General features: G+C 36.6%; 1 protein-coding gene and 15 non-coding genes across 16 annotated transcripts; 15 read left to right on the top strand and 1 right to left on the bottom strand.

Annotated features, from left to right (window-relative positions):
* Window positions 1-301: 301 nt before the first annotated feature.
* LOC121996776 lies at window positions 302-6,969 on the bottom strand. The gene is made up of 3 exons (XM_042550884.1): window positions 5,897-6,969; window positions 5,243-5,319; window positions 302-697 (listed from the first exon to the last, which is right to left on the bottom strand). Coding segments are annotated over exons 1-3 (1,065 nt in total). The 5' UTR covers window positions 6,884-6,969; the 3' UTR covers window positions 302-696.
* Window positions 6,970-7,583: 614 nt separating this feature from the next.
* TRNAY-GUA lies at window positions 7,584-7,668 on the top strand. The gene is given in 2 exon segments: window positions 7,584-7,620; window positions 7,633-7,668. It is a non-coding gene; the product is annotated as a tRNA-Tyr (tRNA).
* A 437-nt stretch (window positions 7,669-8,105) lies between these two features.
* On the top strand, window positions 8,106-8,190 carry TRNAY-GUA. The gene is given in 2 exon segments: window positions 8,106-8,142; window positions 8,155-8,190. It is a non-coding gene; the product is annotated as a tRNA-Tyr (tRNA).
* A 97-nt stretch (window positions 8,191-8,287) lies between these two features.
* Window positions 8,288-8,372, top strand: TRNAY-GUA. Its single transcript is given in 2 exon segments — window positions 8,288-8,324; window positions 8,337-8,372. It is a non-coding gene; the product is annotated as a tRNA-Tyr (tRNA).
* Window positions 8,373-8,469: 97 nt separating this feature from the next.
* TRNAY-GUA lies at window positions 8,470-8,554 on the top strand. The gene is given in 2 exon segments: window positions 8,470-8,506; window positions 8,519-8,554. It is a non-coding gene; the product is annotated as a tRNA-Tyr (tRNA).
* Window positions 8,555-8,648: 94 nt separating this feature from the next.
* TRNAY-GUA lies at window positions 8,649-8,733 on the top strand. The gene is given in 2 exon segments: window positions 8,649-8,685; window positions 8,698-8,733. It is a non-coding gene; the product is annotated as a tRNA-Tyr (tRNA).
* A 97-nt stretch (window positions 8,734-8,830) lies between these two features.
* On the top strand, window positions 8,831-8,915 carry TRNAY-GUA. Its single transcript is given in 2 exon segments — window positions 8,831-8,867; window positions 8,880-8,915. It is a non-coding gene; the product is annotated as a tRNA-Tyr (tRNA).
* A 97-nt stretch (window positions 8,916-9,012) lies between these two features.
* On the top strand, window positions 9,013-9,097 carry TRNAY-GUA. The gene is given in 2 exon segments: window positions 9,013-9,049; window positions 9,062-9,097. It is a non-coding gene; the product is annotated as a tRNA-Tyr (tRNA).
* Window positions 9,098-9,736: 639 nt separating this feature from the next.
* On the top strand, window positions 9,737-9,821 carry TRNAY-GUA. The gene is given in 2 exon segments: window positions 9,737-9,773; window positions 9,786-9,821. It is a non-coding gene; the product is annotated as a tRNA-Tyr (tRNA).
* A 97-nt stretch (window positions 9,822-9,918) lies between these two features.
* On the top strand, window positions 9,919-10,003 carry TRNAY-GUA. The gene is given in 2 exon segments: window positions 9,919-9,955; window positions 9,968-10,003. It is a non-coding gene; the product is annotated as a tRNA-Tyr (tRNA).
* Window positions 10,004-10,100: 97 nt separating this feature from the next.
* Window positions 10,101-10,185, top strand: TRNAY-AUA. Its single transcript is given in 2 exon segments — window positions 10,101-10,137; window positions 10,150-10,185. It is a non-coding gene; the product is annotated as a tRNA-Tyr (tRNA).
* Window positions 10,186-10,644: 459 nt separating this feature from the next.
* On the top strand, window positions 10,645-10,729 carry TRNAY-GUA. Its single transcript is given in 2 exon segments — window positions 10,645-10,681; window positions 10,694-10,729. It is a non-coding gene; the product is annotated as a tRNA-Tyr (tRNA).
* A 97-nt stretch (window positions 10,730-10,826) lies between these two features.
* Window positions 10,827-10,911, top strand: TRNAY-GUA. Its single transcript is given in 2 exon segments — window positions 10,827-10,863; window positions 10,876-10,911. It is a non-coding gene; the product is annotated as a tRNA-Tyr (tRNA).
* A 97-nt stretch (window positions 10,912-11,008) lies between these two features.
* Window positions 11,009-11,093, top strand: TRNAY-AUA. The gene is given in 2 exon segments: window positions 11,009-11,045; window positions 11,058-11,093. It is a non-coding gene; the product is annotated as a tRNA-Tyr (tRNA).
* A 457-nt stretch (window positions 11,094-11,550) lies between these two features.
* On the top strand, window positions 11,551-11,634 carry TRNAY-GUA. Its single transcript is given in 2 exon segments — window positions 11,551-11,587; window positions 11,600-11,634. It is a non-coding gene; the product is annotated as a tRNA-Tyr (tRNA).
* Window positions 11,635-11,731: 97 nt separating this feature from the next.
* TRNAY-GUA lies at window positions 11,732-11,816 on the top strand. Its single transcript is given in 2 exon segments — window positions 11,732-11,768; window positions 11,781-11,816. It is a non-coding gene; the product is annotated as a tRNA-Tyr (tRNA).
* The last annotated feature ends 7,035 nt before the right edge of the window (window positions 11,817-18,851 follow it).

Here is an 18,851-nt window from a genome sequence, read left to right as displayed (position 1 = left end):
AAAGATGCCAGACTTGTAGACCATTCGTCGTCACAAGCACTTTTCGATTTATCCTAATAATCTTCCTTTATATAATCCAAGGAGAGACTCACAATTAAAAAATATTAAACTTCTGGACCGTCTGCCACAAATGTTTTATGATTTACTCTAATAGTCGATGAAAAATTTTTATGAACCCGGACTGGTCATCCCGAGTTCAATATTATCTAACTTGATTAATTATTTTTTTAAGGACAAAATCTTAGAGAGATCTGAAATGAGCATAAACATCTTGCTACAAAGAGTAAAGAAACCATGGGACTATGGTGCGACGGTAAGGGACGGACTCCTTGGATAATAATGGTTCAAATCTCCCCTAGCACAAATTACATCTTGGAGTTTGAAAACCTTAAGACGCCAGGCAATAACAAAATCATCTTTTAGGCAGAGAGGAAAAAAAGACGAGCATAGCAACACCGGACAGGACCACACAAAAGAAACTAAATGTTACTGGCAACAAATACAATTTCTCTAGTCTTCAGATGTCCACTTCCCACTCTCTTTTTTTCCCCCTTTCTTATCCACGTCGATGGACCAAAATTTACTAGGCGAAAATAGCCTCGCAGTGTCGAAACTTTTCAAGCAAAACAAGCCATGCATCCAGTACGCTTGAATCCAGTCTTGTTCGAAAATCTCCAACTTGTGGACTTGGTGGGATCTGAAAAGTATGGCAAAATGGAAGAAATAGCAAATCAAATACTCAAGCACACAAGTATCTGATTATTACATTACGACACTATTTACTGGTATAAGCAACCATGTTTTGTACTCTAATAGACAAAAAAGAATGATGCTTCAGTTTATTGAATTAGCATATGGTAAAAGCACATTTGACAAAACGAAGCCGCATACTACAGCATCGTTTCCTTTTCAGAGATGGGATTCTAAGCACAAAAGCTGAAAGTCAGATGATAATGGTGAGATGCAAAGCAGCTAATGAATGCTTTACCCAATCAAATTCTTTAAGACAAACTGCCTGGTGGCTTATGAATGCTCCATCTTTCAGCAAACAAATAATGGCGAGATGCAATGCAAATCAAAATCTTTTAAGCAAACAGTGTGGTAGCGTAAGAACGCTCCATCTTTCAGCGAACAAATAAACCAAACAAAAAAAAACACAAACTGCCAAGGGCATTCAATTTTGTAACACAAGGAAAGGATAAACGGAAGGTCCTGCAAATTAATCAGTGGTGAGACTGGACATCTCAACATGCTTCCTTTCTTCTTTTAATCTTAAATCAGTGCTAAGAATGACAATCAGTCTATGTTTATATAACTATTTGAGATCAACAAGGGGATTTTATTCCCTGGCTGTCAATTTAAGACTATCATTAATAATATTCAAATTATTTAAATCAATGTTATACTACATTTTAAAACACAGGCCAAATCTTAGCTCATGTATCCATCATTACACTAGAAAAGTAATAATTATAAAGACAAATTAAGGGGCAATTTGAAGGATCCAAGAAGCAGATGAATAATCAGAAATTTGAAAACAGAAAAGAAACTTGAGTGCAAAGCTTCATAACACGTTAGATATGCAGTGGAATACAAATCACAATGGAACAATGCTAACAAAATAATTTAACTTGGTTCAGCCCTCCAAGTCTTTCTCCTCAAAAATCCCACTAATATGTTCACCTTCAAGAGGTGGAAAACCCTCATACAAAAAGCTCTTCTTTTACAGAAGGATTAACCAAGTAAAGAAAAAGTAAAAGCTTGTATAAATAGTTTGTTATAGCCTTCAAACTGAGCTAAGTCATGAATAATGTATGTTAAAGTTTCATTCTGAATTTGATTTTCAGAATTTAGTCATGAATAATTATTTTAACAGTTTCATTTTGACTTTCTAAAATTCCATAACTCAACTGACAAAATTAGTAGGGTTATTAATATATCATGCTCAACCCATGTTAATTAGTTTGGAACAATAAGTAACTTTGCTATGGTTATCACCATTTCACCTACTTAACAGTCTAAGTTGTACAGTCGCATCTTCTATTCTAGTTGATTCAACTCGTCTAACTTTATAATTAGGTTGCCTTTAAATATGCCTATATCTTCTTAAATCTATTTTTCCAACTTTATTATCTACTGAAGCCACGTTTAGTTGTTCCTAAGTGGTTTTTAAACTTATTAGTATCACATACATCTATCTAGCAAACCTTGCAATGATACACTCCAAAAGTTGAGATACCTGGAACACAAGTTGATGACAACTTCAGTACAATAGCAACATGTATATCAGCTTCCATGATCTAGAGCTTAACATGAACACAATAACTAGAACGACAACAGAGATGATGTTGCAATATCAAAATGAAAAATAAAGATAGAAAAAAGATACTCATTACACTGGGAGATAGGATTAAATATCCAGCTGAAGAATGAAAAACAAGGAAAGCAACACAAGGGAACTGGAATCCAAAATTGATGCAAGAGGGAATCTAAAGTATTCATATTTGCATCTTTTTGACTTTTTTTTAATTAGTTATCCGTTAATTGAGTTTAATTTATTTTTTTTCTTAATTATATTTAATTTGGTCCTAGATCTTAGGGAACTAAGTCTTGTTAGTTAATTTATCCTAAATCTTAGGGAATAAATCTTGTTAGTTAATTTATCCTAAATCTTAGGGAATAAGTCTAGTTGGTTATTTTTTTCTGTTTAGATTTTTTTGAGAGTTTTGAGAGCTATATAAACCTATACTTAGATGATGTTTAGGATGAGTTATTTTGATATTGAATCAATTGGTTTCGTTTAAGCCACAAGAAGGTTTTTAAACCTAGCTTGGGCTACTTCTAATTTCGTTATTTCTCTCTTGTTTTCTCGTTAATTCCTATAAAACTTCACCCCCAGAATAATCTATATTCTGTTCGACGTCAGTTGGTATCAGAACTCTCTAGATCCCATAGATGGTCGTTGTGGTCGTGGTCGTGGTCGTGATCATGGTCGTGCCAAGTATATTCCGACAAAGGAAATCTTGCACCGTGATTATAGCACCCAAGACGAGATTCAATATCTACAGAGACAGACGGCATAAGATCGTAAGTTCCTTTATTCCCCTTTTGAAAAATCCTTAATTTCCAATCGAGAAGAGATGTCCAAGCGCAAGTTTAGTTTCGAGAGATGTCGGATCAATCACCCCGCCACCTACAACTTGGTCCACAATGCTTCTACATCCACCCTTCCTCCTATGGCGGCGGAGACAACCATGAGGATGCGGACCTCGACAACATCGACGAGTCTAATCTACCAATCGTCCGATAGTAGGAGCCGACGAAGATGATGACAAGATCAAAATACTTGGTAATCCAGTTTATGACGATGATGATGAAGTGGTTGAAGTTATCGATGAAATTGATGAGCTACCTTATGATGAGGCAATAAGGCATGAAGTTTTCACATCCAGGGATGATCCAAACAAACATATTATCGAAGACCAAAATGCAATAGAAGATTCTGAAAATCATTTGGAGAGTGTTGAGGATAAAATCTCAAAACATGACGAATCTTCTCAATTAATTAATGTTGAGGATGTGACTAATGTATATGTTGAAGAAAACAAGTCTTCAACTAATGATGTTCTGGATTCTACTGCTAGTAGGCATCATTTGGGCCAAGAGGATGCTCTTCGATCAGGCATAGTTCCATTGGTAATTGGTTCTTCATAGATTGCTATAGGTACTTCCTACCCTCCACCACCTTCAACCCCACCTGATGTTTCCAATTGTGATTTTGATGGCGGTAATCCAAACATCCATGTCTAATCATTCCTAGTCATGCCACTTCTTCTGATTCTTCAAATATGGACGTGTCAAAGATGAAGGTCAATGCCGCTACAATTTTGCAACATTGCAAGGGCGGTTTCCAAGGAGAAGCAATGCATTCTCAAGGAGCATCTGCTTTTTTTTCCTTTAGTTCTGATGGTGTGAAATTTTCAGCTTTTGAAAGTAATAATGGTATTAGAACCATAGGCAATCTTGATGTTGTGGAAGAAGCAGTTTTTAAAATGGAAGTGGATAGTTTCGCAGTGTCTGAATGGCAGCAAGGGAAGGAAGAGGACAAAATTAAGGAGGAGGTTTTGGTGCCTCAGAGCTCTTGTACCATGCCTTCCTCCGGTTTTGATGGTGATCTTTTGAACTGAGATAGCTTTGAGATTGCCAATGGTCAAAGTTACCTGGAGACTGCTCTTAAGTATCATCCTGATAAACATACTACACTCATTCTTGCTGAAGAAACTGAAGAGGCTAGGCAAACTATGAAGGATGAAATAGAAAGACATTTCAAAGACTTGATCAAGAAGCCTCCTGAGTTCATCAGTTTCTATCCCACGATCACCCGAGCTCAATTTGAGGAGCTCAACATGGACCCATTCAAGAAGTGAATGGAGCCGGTAGAGAAGTACTTGAGGGACGCGAAGATGGCCAAGAACAGTGTCCACGATGTTGTGCTCATCGGCAAATCAACGAGGATTCTCAAAGTCCAACATCTACTAGTAGTTTTGCCGATTTAATGCCAAATGATCTTCCTACTGGGCTACCTCCTGATATTATTCTGAACTCAAGGACGAGTTTTTTTTAACCTCGGGTGACTGATGCAGAAGGGAATCCAAAGTACTCAGATTTACATCTTTGGGGGGTTTTTTAATTAGTTATCCGCTAATTAAGTTTAGTTTTTTTTTCTTAATTATATTTAATTTGGTCCTAAATCTTAGGAAATTAAGTCTTGTTAGTTAATTTATCCTAAATCTTAGGGAATAAGTCTTGTTAGTTAATTTATCCTAAATCTTAAGCAATAAGTCTATTTGGTTATTTTTCTGTTTAAATTTTTTTGATGGTTTTGAGAGCTATATAAACCTACGCTTAAATGATGTTTAGGATAAGTTATTTTGATATTGAATCAATTAGTTACGCTGAAGCCACGTTACGGCCACATCTCTTTTATTCTTCTATTCCCGCTTTTGTTTTCTCGAGAAGGTTTTTAAACCTAGCTTGGGCTACTTTTTATTTTGTTATTTCTTTCTTTTTTTCTCGTTAATTCCTCTGAAACTTCACGCCCTAGAATAATCTATATTCTGTTCGGCGTCAAAAAATTTCTTCTAGAAAAAGACAGTTCCATTACAAAAATAGGCTATAAATACTCAATTCAACAAAACTAAGAATCTAATGAAAGCTCCATGAAGTGTGATCATAAAATTACCATATGGAAACATTTCGAGATTCAAAGTCTAACCCTTCCATTCTGCCTTTTCTTTTCAACTCAGAAACCCGATTTTCCTGTCAAGTATACAAATATTGCCTTTCAGCAAAGGTATCTCCATCAGAACAACTGCATGCTAATCAAATGTATCAAAAGTAAATGTGTATTTAGGAAAAAGAAATAATGCATGGGCAGGGATGAAATCTTACATGAGTATATAAAAATGATAAAAACAAGAAGGGTATTACAGCACAAAAAGAATGTTGGTCGCATTGATCACATCCAGCAACATGAAATCTATATGATATTAATATAAGTGAAAACAAGGGATACTATGAAAGCAATAGGTAAAACAACCATGACATTTCACAATCCCGGAAGATTGAATCGGTGACATGATCCTGTTCCACCAGTTTCCTTTGTAAGCATTAGAGATAGGAAAATGGCATGAAATATAATTGTCTCTTTAGGGCTTCTCATTAATATAATTCAACTGCTGAGGCTGCTAGTTTAGAATCAAGATCTATAGTCTGAGCGAAATAAGATATGAGAATTAACTAGAATGTACTCCTTCTCACACGGAACAGCAAATTCAAAATTTTCATCTGCCAGAAAGAAGCAACTCAATGTATTAAACTAGAAAACAAATATGACCTGCTCAAGAATCTTAGCTGAACTCTCATCCACGACTTTAGCCAAACTTTCCAGCTTAAGCATCATCTTTTCATACAAATCTTCCAATTCTGAGGTGTACTCTGTGGCCACAGACCCTACCAGCCTCCCCAATCTATCCACTTCAAACCCTCCTGTAGAATCATCTAGCTGCTGCTGCTCTCTTGCTAACTGCCGGAGTTGGTTCAAGCTCTCCCCTTCCAGCTTGTTCGCTTCGTTGGATCCCCTTGGATGGCAAGGCATCCATGGCAACCCAGACTGTGCGGAGAAAGAATTGTACTGCGCCCTAAACAACGGCCCTAGATTCACGATCTTCATAGATGTCGGCTCGAGTACACCCTTGCCGGCACTAGGACGGAACACGAAGGCCCTGTACTCGTGGGTGTGAACCGCTTGATTCCCAGAGGCGGAGGAGGACAAAAGGAGGAAGATGGAAGGCCGATGTAGGACATCGCGGCATCCCAGAGAGGATCCGGTCGGCGGCACGCCTTGGGCAACATCAATAGAGGATAGGGTTTTAAACATAGAGAAGGAAACGGCGCGCTCCCTCATGGAGAGGCGCAGTGGGGATTGGCGGCGGCCGGAGAACCATCCGAGGCAGGATGCATCAGGATGGACGGAAGACGCAAGGACGCTTTGAATGGAGGATAGATGGATGCGGCCGAGGGCATCGTAGAAGGAGAACGGAGAGGGGAGGAAGAGATGCCCGGTGACGGTGGCAGCTAGGGGACAGTTTGAGGTGCCGTCGGAGTCCTCGGGAGAAGCAGAAGAGCCGATATCATAGTCGTCAAGCGGGTCAGGAGGGGGGAGGCGAGTAACGTGGCCAAAGAGGAGGCCGTCGATGTCGGCGGGGGCGGAAGCGAAGCGTTGGATGATGGAGGCGAGGGCAGGACCAGAGATGGAGATCTGGGAGAGAATCTGGGAACCTTCACCGTCGGTGGTGGCGGCGGCGGCGGCGGTGGCGGCCATGGTGATCGGGCAGGTAATCGATCACTGCGATGGGGGCGGCGATATCGATCTCAAACTCCGTGGGTAGGTTTTCATTTTGCCACCCTAATTACGAATATTCACAATGTTATTTCCCAAAATATTTCATTGGACGTTCATTTCAAACAGTGTGTTCAATTTATTATATAATTTATAAGCGTTCCTGAAATTTCAAATAATAAGAAAATAAATAAATAATAATAATATAATTTTGTTAGACATTTTTTCAAGGAAAAAAAAATTAAACTTGAATTTTAAAATCATTTCAAAAAATATTAGAGAAATGCAAATCGAATATAGATTTTTAATAAGTTAAAAACTTTTAAATCCGAATTTATTACTCACATTTTACTTCTCCTTTTAAAATCTTTTAAAAATGACAATAATATTTAAAAAATACAAGACTTTTTTTTTAATCTTTTCGTTTTCTCTAAATTTTTAAGCTAAAGAACAGGGAAAAAACTCTTGTTTCCTTCGACTTAATTATAGGTAATTAAATTAACTGTGAGAAAATATGAGTCGGAGGACGGTAGTTGTTGCAGGAGATCCTTAGGTCGCTGATTCAAATCCGGCAGGCCGGATTTTAATTTTTATGCCTCTCAACTAATTAACGAATCGATTTAAAATTTGTCATTCAATGCTATTATTTTTTTAAAATTTAAATTTAAAATAATATGCATCACCGACCTTAGCTCAGTTGGTAGAGCGGAGGACTGTAGTTGTTGCAGGTGATCCTTAGGTCGCTGGTTCGAGTCTGGCAGGTCGGATTTTAATTTTTATACCTCTCAACTAACGAATCGATTTAAAATTTGTCATTCAAGGTTATTATTTCTTTAAAATTTAAATTTAAAATAATATGCGTCACGCGGAGGACTGTAGTTGTTGCAGGTGATCCTTAGGTCTGGTTTGAATCTGGCAGGTCGAATTTTAATTTTTATGCCTCTCAACTAACGAATCGATTTAAAATTTATCATTCAAGGTTATTATTTCTTTAAAATTTAAATTTAAAATAATATGCGTCACCGACCTTAGCTCAGTTGGTAGAGCGGATGATTGTAGTTGTTGCAGGTGATCCTTAGGTTGCTGGTTCAAATCTGGCAGGTCGGATTTTAATTTTTATGCCTCTCAACTAACGAATCGATTTAAAATTTGTCATTCAAGGTTATTATTTCTTTAAAATTTAAATTTAAAATAATATGCGTCACCGACCTTAGCTCAGTTGGTAGAGCGGAGGACTGTAGTTGTTGCAGGTGATCCTTAAGTCGCTGGTTCGAATCCGGCAGGTCAGATTTTAATTTTTATGCCTCTCAACTAACGAATCGATTTAAAATTTGTCATTCAAGGTTATTATTTCTTTAAAATTTAAATTTAAAATAATATGCATCACGGACCTTAGCTCAGTTGGTAGAGCGGAGGACTGTAGTCGTTGTAGGTGATCCTTAGGTCGCTGGTTCGAATCCGACAGGTCAGATTTTAATTTTTATGCCTCTCAACTAACGAATCGATTTAAAATTTGTCATTCAAGGTTATTATTTCTTTAAAATTTAAATTTAAAATAATATGTGTTACCGACCTTAGCTCAGTTGGTAGAGCGGAGGACTGTAGTTGTTGCAGGTGATCCTTAGGTCGCTGGTTCGAATCCGGCAGGTCGGATTTTAATTTTGCCTCTCAACTAACGAATCAATTTAAAATTTGTCATTCAAGGTTATTATTTCTTTAAAATTTAAATTTAAAATAATATGCATCACCGACCTTAGCTCAGTTGGTAGAGCGGAGGACTGTAGTTGTTGCAGGTGATCCTTAGGTCGCTGGTCCGAATCCGGCAGGTCAGATTTTAATTTTTATGCCTCTCAACTAACGAAGCGATTTAAAATTTGTCATTCAAGGTTATTATTTCTTTAAATTTTAAATTTAAAATAATATGCGTCACCGACCTTAGCTCAGTTGGTAGAGCGGAGGACTGTAGTTGTTGCAGGTGATCCTTAAGTCGCTGGTTAGAATCCGGCAGGTCGGATTTTAATTTTTATGACTCTCAACTAACGAATCGATTTAAAATTTGTCATTCAAGTTTATTATTTCTTTAAAATTTAAATTTAAAATAATATGCATCACCGATCTTAGCTCAGTTGGTAGAGCGGAGGACTGTAGTTATTGCAGGTGATCCTTAGGTCGCTGGTTCGAATCCGGCAGGTCGGATTTTAATTTTTATGTCTTTCAACTAACGAATCGATTTAAAATTTGTCATTCAAGGTTATTATTTCTTTAAAATTTAAATTAAAATAATATGTGTTACCGACCTTACCTCAGTTGGTAGAGCGGAGACTGTAGTTGTTGCAGGTGATCCTTAGGTTGCTGTTCGAATCCGACAGGTCAGATTTTAATTTTTATGCCTCTCAACTAACGAATCGATTTAAAATTTGTCATTCAAGGTTATTATTTCTTTAAAATTTAAATTTAAAATAATATGCATCACTGACCTTAGCTCAGTTGGTAGTGTGGAGGACTGTAGTTGTTGCAGGTGATCCTTAGGTCGCTGGTTCGAATCCGACAGGTCGGATTTTAATTTTTATGCCTCTCAACTAACGAATCGATTTAAAATTTGTCATTCAAGGTTATTATTTCTTTAAAATTTAAATTTAAAATAATATGTGTTACCGACCTTAGCTCAGTTGGTAGAGCGGAGGATTGTAGTTGTTGCAGGTGATCCTTAGGTCGCTGTTCGAATCCGGTAGGTTTGATTTTAATTTTTATGCCTCTCAACTAACGAATTGATTTAAAATTTGTCATTCAAGGTTATTATTTCTTTAAAATTTAAATTTAAAATAATATGCATCACCGACCTTAGCTCAGTTGGTTGAGCGGAGGACTGTAGTTGTTGCAGGTGATCCTTAGGTCGCTGGTTCGAATCCGGCAGGTCGGATTTTAATTTTTATGCCTCTCAACTAACGAATCGATTTAAAATTTGTCATTCAAGGTTATTATTTCTTTAAAATTTAAATTTAAAATAATATGCGTCACCGACCTTAGCTCAGTTGGTAGAGCGGAGGACTGTAGTTGTTGCAGGTAATCCTTAAGTCGTTAGTTCGAATCCGGCAGGTCGGATTTTAATTTTTATGCCTCTCAACTAACGAATCGATTTAAAATTTGTCATTCAAAGTTATTATTTCTTTAAAATTTAAATTTAAAATAATATGCATCACTGACCTTAGCTCAGTTGGTAGAGCGGAGGACTATAGTTGTTGCAAGTGATCCTTAGGTCGCTGGTTCGAATCCGGCAGGTCGGATTTTAATTTTTATGCCTCTCAACTAACGAATCGATTTAAAATTTGTCATTCAAGGTTATTATTTCTTTAAATTTAAATTTAAAATAATATGCATCATTGACCTTAGCTCAGTTGGTAGTGTGGAGGACTGTAGTTGTTGCAGGTGATTCTTAGGTCGCTGGTTCGAATCCGACAGGTAGGATTTTAATTTTTATGCCTCTCAACTAACGAATCGATTTAAAATTTGTCATTCAAGGTTATTATTTCTTTAAAATTTAAATTTAAAATAATATGTGTTACCGACCTTAGCTCAGTTGGTAGAGCGGAGGATTGTAGTTGTTGCAGGTGATCCTTAGGTCGCTGTTCGAATCCGGTAGGTTGGATTTTAATTTTTATGCCTCTCAACTAACGAATTGATTTAAAATTTGTCATTCAAGGTTATTATTTCTTTAAAATTTAAATTTAAAATAATATGCATCACCGACCTTAGCTCAGTTGGTAGAGCGGAGGACTGTAGTTGTTGCAGGTGATCCTTAGGTCGCTGGTTCGAATCCGGCAGGTCGGATTTTAATTTTTATGCCTCTCAACTAACGAATCGATTTAAAATTTATCATTCAAGGTTATTATTTCTTTAAAATTTAAATTTAAAATAATATGCGTCACCGACCTTAGCTCAGTTGGTAGAGCGGAGGACTGTAGTTGTTGCAGGTGATCCTTAAGTTGTTAGTTCGAATCCGGCAGGTCGGATTTTAATTTTTATGCCTCTCAACTAACGAATCGATTTAAAATTTGTCATTCAAAGTTATTATTTCTTTAAAATTTAAATTTAAAATAATATGCATCACTGACCTTAGCTCAGTTGGTAGAGCGGAGGACTATAGTTGTTGCAAGTGATCCTTAGGTCGCTGGTTCGAATCCGGCAGGTCGGATTTTAATTTTTATGCCTTTCAACTAACGAATCGATTTAAAAATTGTCATTCAAGGTTATTATTTCTTTAAAATTTAAATTAAAATAATATGTGTTACCGACCTTACCTCAGTTGGTAGAGCGGAGACTGTAGTTGTTGCAGGTGATCCTTAGGTTGCTGTTCGAATCCGACAGGTCAGATTTTAATTTTTATGCCTCTCAACTAACGAATCGATTTAAAATTTGTCATTCAAGGTTATTATTTCTTTAAATTTAAATTTAAAATAATATGCATCACTGACCTTAGCTCACTTGGTAGTGTGGAGGACTGTAGTTGTTGCAGGTGATTCTTAGGTCGCTGGTTCGAATCCGACAGGTAGGATTTTAATTTTTATGCCTCTCAACTAACGAATCGATTTAAAATTTGTCATTCAAGGTTATTATTTCTTTAAAATTTAAATTTAAAATAATATGTGTTACCGACCTTAGCTCAGTTGGTAGAGCGGAGGATTGTAGTTGTTGCAGGTGATCCTTAGGTCGCTGTTCGAATTCGGCAGGTTGGATTTTAATTTTTATGCCTCTCAACTAACGAATCGATTTAAAATTTGTCATTCAAGGTTATTATTTCTTTAAAATTTAAATTTAAATTAATATGCATCACCGACCTTAGCTCAGTTGGTAGAGCGGAGGACTGTAGTTGTTGCAGGTGATCCTTAGGTCGCTGGTTCGAATCCGGCAGGTCGGATTTTAATTTTTTTATAATTTGTCATTCAAGGTTATTATTCTTTAAAATATAAATTTAAAATTAAAATATATAAATGTACTTGGAAGGTTATTTGAGTTTAATTATGTTTTTTTTGATCCATTTACTACTAGTTTTGGACCAAATTTGTTAAATGATAACTCTTTTGCTTAAATTTTATTTATATTTTATAGATGCATTAAAAAAAATAATCATACAAAGAGCTTCCTTCACCCAGTTTCCCTTGTTTTCGAGCCCGGCCTTTTTCTCACCGCCACTCTTCCCTCTCTGTAGTGCGTTCTCGCCACGACTCTTCCCTTTCCTCAATGCAATCCTCACCGCAACTCTACCCTTTCCTCTCTTCTCCTTTGTTGGGGAATCTATTGTTGAAGATATTAGGGAATTAACTGAATTGAAATTATACATTTGTCATTCAAGGTTATTATTTCTTTAAAATTTAAAATTAAAATTAAAATATATAAATGTACTTGGAAGGTTATTTGAGTTTAATTATGTTTTTTTATCCATTTACTAGTTTTGGACCAAATTTGTTAAATGATAACTCTTTTGCTTAAATTTTATAAATAATCATACAAAGAGCTTCCTTCACCCAGTTTCCCTTGTTTTCGAGCCCGGCCTTTTCCTCACCGCCACTCTTCCCTCTCTGTAGTGCGTTCTCGCCACGACTCTTCCCTCTCCTCAATGCAATCCTCACCGCAACTCTACCCTTTCCTCTCTTCTCCTTTGTTGGGCAATCTATTGTCGGGGATATTAGGGAATTAACTGAATTGAAATTATACAAAATCAATTCTAACTTATTTGTCAAGATGACCTGAGCTGATAATCTCAAGCTGCCAGTGGGGCTGATTCTGCCAAGCTTTCGGTGGTTCGAGTCGCGGAATCGATGAGATGCGTAGCAGAATCGGGAGTCGATCACAGAGTCGGAAAGAAAATTCATCGAGTAAGGTGTCGAGGCATGCGCTCAACGCAGTTTCCTTAAAACAGATTCACCCCACCTCCGGTTGTGCTTCGAGGTTCTCTCGGATCGTTTGTTTCCCAGGATACAACAACAAAACCACGAACACAACCAAGCACTGGTTGTTCGTGGTGAACTGAAAATGCACCTGAGTGTTATCACGAGTAGTTTAACCGAGCAGATGCATAAGTAAGAGAGTTTTGTGAGAGAACACGGGTGGACAGAAGTTCGCTCCCTGCTCTTCCTCTCCCTTTCTCTTTCGCTTATCTTCCACTCTACTCTTTGCTCAAGATTCAACCTCCTTATATAGGAGCTCTCACCTTACCTACAATAAATGATCAAATTATGATTATTTAATGTTGGATTTAATGTCATCATTAATGGGTTTAATATCTTCATTAATATCGAGACGTTACGAAATCATTATTAATGAGTTTAATGTCACCATTAATACCGAGACGTTACGAAATCACCATTAAAGAGTTTAATGCCGCCATTAATTTCACATTAATGCTTCCGTTACACTCTTAAGCATGTAGCAAAAAGATATTCAAGTGGTAATATGTTGGTTTATTCTTTTGGGCAAATTTTACCTCGACCGGTCTGGCATTCAACATACGCAAGTCATGCTCACACACGAATCAACCTTGGTTCAGTATAATCCGGGCCCTGGATTTGCATCCACCCCTGCACACTCATGCGTGAGAGAGTCTCTTCCCATGCATATATTTACAACATCAATGCATGTGTCATAACTTAAACCAACAATAAAGTCAAGAGACTTCTAATGTGGGACTAAACTCATGCACAATAGAGTCTCTTCGTCTCCACCTCTTTATTCCATTCACATTTCCAATAATCCCCACATGAATGGAAAATAGGGTATATGATATCATTCAATAGTTGAGTCAAATATAGGATAGGTAGGTTTACCCTTTGAACCTTCTCTTGTGAAGATTTGTCTACTTACTGGCTGACAGTAGACGTAATGTCCTTGAACTGTTCTGCCATCTGTGTAAGTATTAACATATCTGACCCAAGACTCTCCCTGATACAACTCAATTCTCATGAGTGTGTTCGTTCTTGGCCATGAACACGTCTGGTTCTGTGAGAAGCTCTAAGAATTGTGCCTCCAATTCTCTTCGAAGCTGCCCCACTTCTTTCTATTGGTGCGGTTAGCACTAACGGTCTAACTCAAGTTTTGATGAATGACAAAGTAAGTTAAGTTAGGTTCATTATGATCTAACACTTTGACCAAGTGTGAAGGAGAAGCTCAAACAGGTCGACAGGGCAGACCGATTGTCTGGCACGAAGCCCAGCTAGGTCGACGGGCCGACCGGATAGCTGGCATGAAATCCAGATGGGTCGAAGGGCTGACCGGACGTCTGGCACGAAGTCCAGACGGGTCGAAGGCCTGACCAAACATCTAGCAGGTAAGTTAAGGTAAGTCACTAGAGGGGAGTGACTGTGAGGACGCATTCCCGGGAAGAGAACTTAGGCATTGATCCAACTTAGAACCATTTCAGAACTCTAAGTTAAGATCTTGATTAGATTTCGGTCTCGGTGAGACGAAATCTAATTAATACTTTGCTTGTTTATTATAATCGTGCTAACACCTTATTTTGCAGGGTAATATTATTTGCATTTTGGCTCGAACTAACTCTTTCTTACAGGAGAAAGACTTTCTGGAGAAGAGTGGTGCGGGCGCCCGGAAGGGATCCGGGCTCTCGGAGTGCAAATACTATCTACTCATCGCTTCGCCACATGGAGCTTCATGGTTGGCTGGGCTACGTCACACTCCAGGTGCCCGGAAAGGATCTGGGCGCTCAGAGCCTCCTATATAAGGAGGATGCACCCTGGAGCAAAGAACATCTCACAACAAAGCCTTCCAAAGCTTGCTCTGTCGTGCTGTGCTCCTGCGACGCTACAGCTTCTCCGACACTGTGTTATTTCCTTTCTTTCTTAATTATTGTTGATATTTAATCTTCTTAAGCATTCCTGTACTTTAAATTTGTAAAAACTTATTCGAATTGCTAATGGATTGCCCAACGAAAGCACTCGACGAGTGTGGGCCTTGGAGTAGGAGTTGACCAAGGCTCCGAACCAAGTAAAAAATTACTTGTGTTAGCATTGTTCCAATTTCGATTTTTCTGCTGCGTACTCGATCTTCCTTTCGAATTTTTAAATCGATATTCATCCCCCCCCCCTCTATCGACTTTCACGATCCAACAAGTGGTATCAGAATAGGTACTGCTCTGATTTGGTGTAACCACCAGTCGGACAGGGGGTGAATTTTTTTTCCCCTTTTTTTTAGTTTTACGTTGAAAATCCAAATTGGTATCATTACCTTTTTGGAATTTTTTTTTCATAGTAATTAAGCTGAATTGGTGTAACACTAATTCAGTTTTAGATTCTTTTTAAGTTTATTCCGCATTGCTAATCCAAGACCAAGTCTTGGGATTTCCTCATTTTTTTATCTATTTGTGTGCAGGATAAAAATGTCTCAAGTCGAAGGCTTCAGCATAGTACGCCCCCCCTAATTTAATGGGGACGACTTCCCCTACTGGAAGAAGCAAATGGAGGTCTATTTGAAGATCGAATTCGATAAGTGGTTCAGCGTCACCAGAGGATACAAGGTGCCGGTTGAAAACTCCGAAAATCCACTAGACCCGGAATAGTGGACTTAGGACATGAGAAATAAATCCTCGACGGACTACAAAGCTCTCAACACGCTACAATGTGGGCTGACAAAAGAAGAGCTGAACCGAGTGGGACCGCACCAAAATGCGAAAGAGTTATGGGACAAGTTGATCGAACTACACGAAGGAACAAGCGACGCCAAGGTAACTAAGCGCGACCTTTTGTTAAATAAATTATTTAATATTAAAATGTAGGAAGGAGAAATAGCGAGTCAACTTCATTCGAGGATCAAAGACATCCTCAACGGACTCCACGCGATAGGCCATCAAATGGAAAATCGTGATTTAATCAAGTATGCATTAAATGCTTTTCCATGAAATTCATCGTGGACATCTATCGTGGATGGCTACAAAATTTTAAAAAATTTATCTAAATTAAAACTAGACGAATTATTCTATGAACTTGAATTACACGAGCAGACTAACGTCGGAACCAAGAAAGGTATTGCCTTGTTTGCAGGTTCCTCCAAGGAAAGGACAAAGACCAAGCCTGAACCTGAAGATAAGTCTGATCAAGATTCTAAAGACGAAGAGTACCTGGTGAACCTAGTAAGGAAGATGTTCACCAGGAGGAAGAAGAGCTTCAGCAAAAAGGACCTGCAAAAGATCAACTCCCCGACTGAACCAAGGAACGTGACCTGCTTCGGGCGCAATAAGAAAGGCCACTACAAGAATGAGTGTCCAAGATTAAAGAGCGATAAGTCGAAGACATCCAAGAAGAAGACTCTCGGAGTGACCTGGGACGACTCAACCTCAGAAGAATCGGAGGCCGAAGACCAGAAGCACTAGAGTCACCTCGCGTTGATGGCCCATAAAGCAGAATCGGAGGACGAATAGGAAGACGGGTCCGAACCCGAATCGAGCCACGAGTCCGTACTCGTTTCTGAAGGTCCCGAATAGGTAAATTTTAATTTAAATAAGAATTTTTTTAAAATTATTGCTTATTTAAATAAAAAATTAACTGTAATAGAAAATGAAAATAAATTGCTCCTTGAGGAAAACCAAAACCTCAAGGAACAAATCACAAATTCTAATCCAACTCAAAACATAACACTTGAGGAGGAAAATTTAACACTAAAAATAGAAAATAATAAATTAAAAAGTATGTTAGAAAAATTTATAACAAGATCTAAAAATTTAGATTTTATTTTAAACAGTCAAAAAGCAGTCTATAATAAAATCGAACTTGGCTATAAGCCAAGTTCAAATAACACATTTAAATCATTAATAACTCAATATAAACAACAAAATAAAGTCTGGGTTTCGAAAGCGTGCTTAACCACGCAAGTAGGAATTAACCAATATTACATACCCAAAGACAAAATATACTATGTAAAATCTGATAAATCAAATAAAAAACTGAAACACAAAACTAGACCAACAAAATCAAAATTGAAAAATTTTAGAACCCATAAAAAATCATATTATCATGAAGTTAAATATAATTATAAAAGTAATAGACATAAACCTAGAACTAAAACTTAAAAATACAGGCCAATAATTCAGGGGAGGCTCCAGAATAGCTGACACCTCCAAAACTAACCTATTCGACAAGGTAATCTAAAAAAAACTAACCTACTCAGCAGGATAATTAGGACTAGTTTAAAGGGATAACAGTTTAACTTGACCAACGATACTAGTGAAGTTTTGGATGATATTACATTAGGGAAACTTTGTCTATGCATATCTAGGAAGATATGACTTTGACCTGGTGCATTTGACTTAGTGGAACTAACTGAAGCTATCCTTTACGGATCCTAACTAGTTAGACCAAGGTTTTGTATTAAGTTCAGTGGATAGGACTATTTAGAAAACCTCAAAGGCATAGTTACTCTAATGATGTCCAAGTGACTCACCATAACCTAGAAGTTTAACCAAAGAATGTTTAGCTGTTGAGCCCAAAGCTAAACTTGAATCTAACACAAAGTTAAACCAACCCTAAAATTGAACTCAACTTCATCTCACAAAATTATAAGATTCCCTGATTGAAAATTTAGATCGGATGAGATGACTAAGGACTGAAAATTTAATTAAATTAAATAAATTAAATTATTGTATATTAAAAATTTCTTTTTAACTTAAAATTTATTTTAAAAATCTTTTTAATTTAAAATTTATTTTAAAATCTTTTTAAACTTAAAATTTATTTTAAGAATCTTTTAACTTAAAATTTATTTTAACTCAAAAAAAACTTTTTAACTTAAAAAACTTTTTGACTTAAAAAATTTATGTTAAAATCTTCTCTAATTTTTTTTTTTTAACTAAGCAATCATGCTAAGTAAAGTTAGAATTAAACTCAAACTAACCCTAACTCCTACCTATTGTAGGAAACCAAATGGATTTTGGATAGTGGTTGCTCCAAGCATATGACTAGATATCACACCAAATTCACTCAACTTACCTACAAAAGCTTAGGAACAGTTGCCTTTGGAAACAACGACAAACTCAAGGTGTTGACATAGGTAATATTGAACTTAAAATTGACTTTATTATTACAAATGTATTACTTATTGAAAACTTCAAGTATAATCTCCTCAGAATTAGTCAATTATGTGACACTAGGTATAAGGTTAGGTTTCTATCTTCGGAATACTTAATTAAGCACTTAGATAACTCTATGATAAGTCTAAAAGAGTTTAGAAAAGATAACATCTATGCAATTAACCTAACCACTTCTTCAATTAAGTGTTATTTAACACAAAAAGAAGAAACTTGGTTATGACATAGAAGAATGTCACACATAAATTTTAGAAATATAAGCAAATTAAAAGGATTAGTTAGAGGATTACCAAAATTACCTAACTTAGATTCAACAATATGCAATGCTTGTCAACAAGGAAAACAAACAAAATCTACTCACAAACCATCTAATCATTCTCAAACCAACTCAATACTAGAACTTCTACATTTAGACTTATTTGACTCCCATGAGGTCAAATCAATAAATGGAAGTTTGTATTATCTAGTAATAATAGATGACTATTCTAGGTTCACCTGGATAAAATTTTTAAAAAATAAGAATGAAAATTTTGAAGTCTTTACAAACTTTTGCAAGCAAGTTGAAAATGGAAAGGACATTAAAATTAAAAGAATTAGAAGTGACAATGGAGGTGAATTTAAAAATCATAACTTTAATAAATTTTGTCTTGAAAATGGATATCATCATGAATTTTCGTGTCCTAAAACACCTCAATAAAATAGAATTGTAGAAAGAAAAAATAGAACACTACTTGAAGATATAATCTACCTAAGTACTTTTGGGCTGAAGTTGTTAGTACAACTTGTTATGTGCAAAATAGAACAACACTAAATAAAACACATAACAAAATTTTCTTCGAAATATATTATAATAAACAACCCAAT

This window comes from Zingiber officinale, chromosome 6A (genome assembly GCF_018446385.1).
Source record: "Zingiber officinale cultivar Zhangliang chromosome 6A, Zo_v1.1, whole genome shotgun sequence".
In the NCBI taxonomy this organism is placed as follows: Eukaryota; Viridiplantae; Streptophyta; class Magnoliopsida; order Zingiberales; family Zingiberaceae; genus Zingiber; species Zingiber officinale.
Note: the sequence above shows the minus strand (reverse complement) of the source record. Positions and strands in the feature narration are given on the sequence as shown.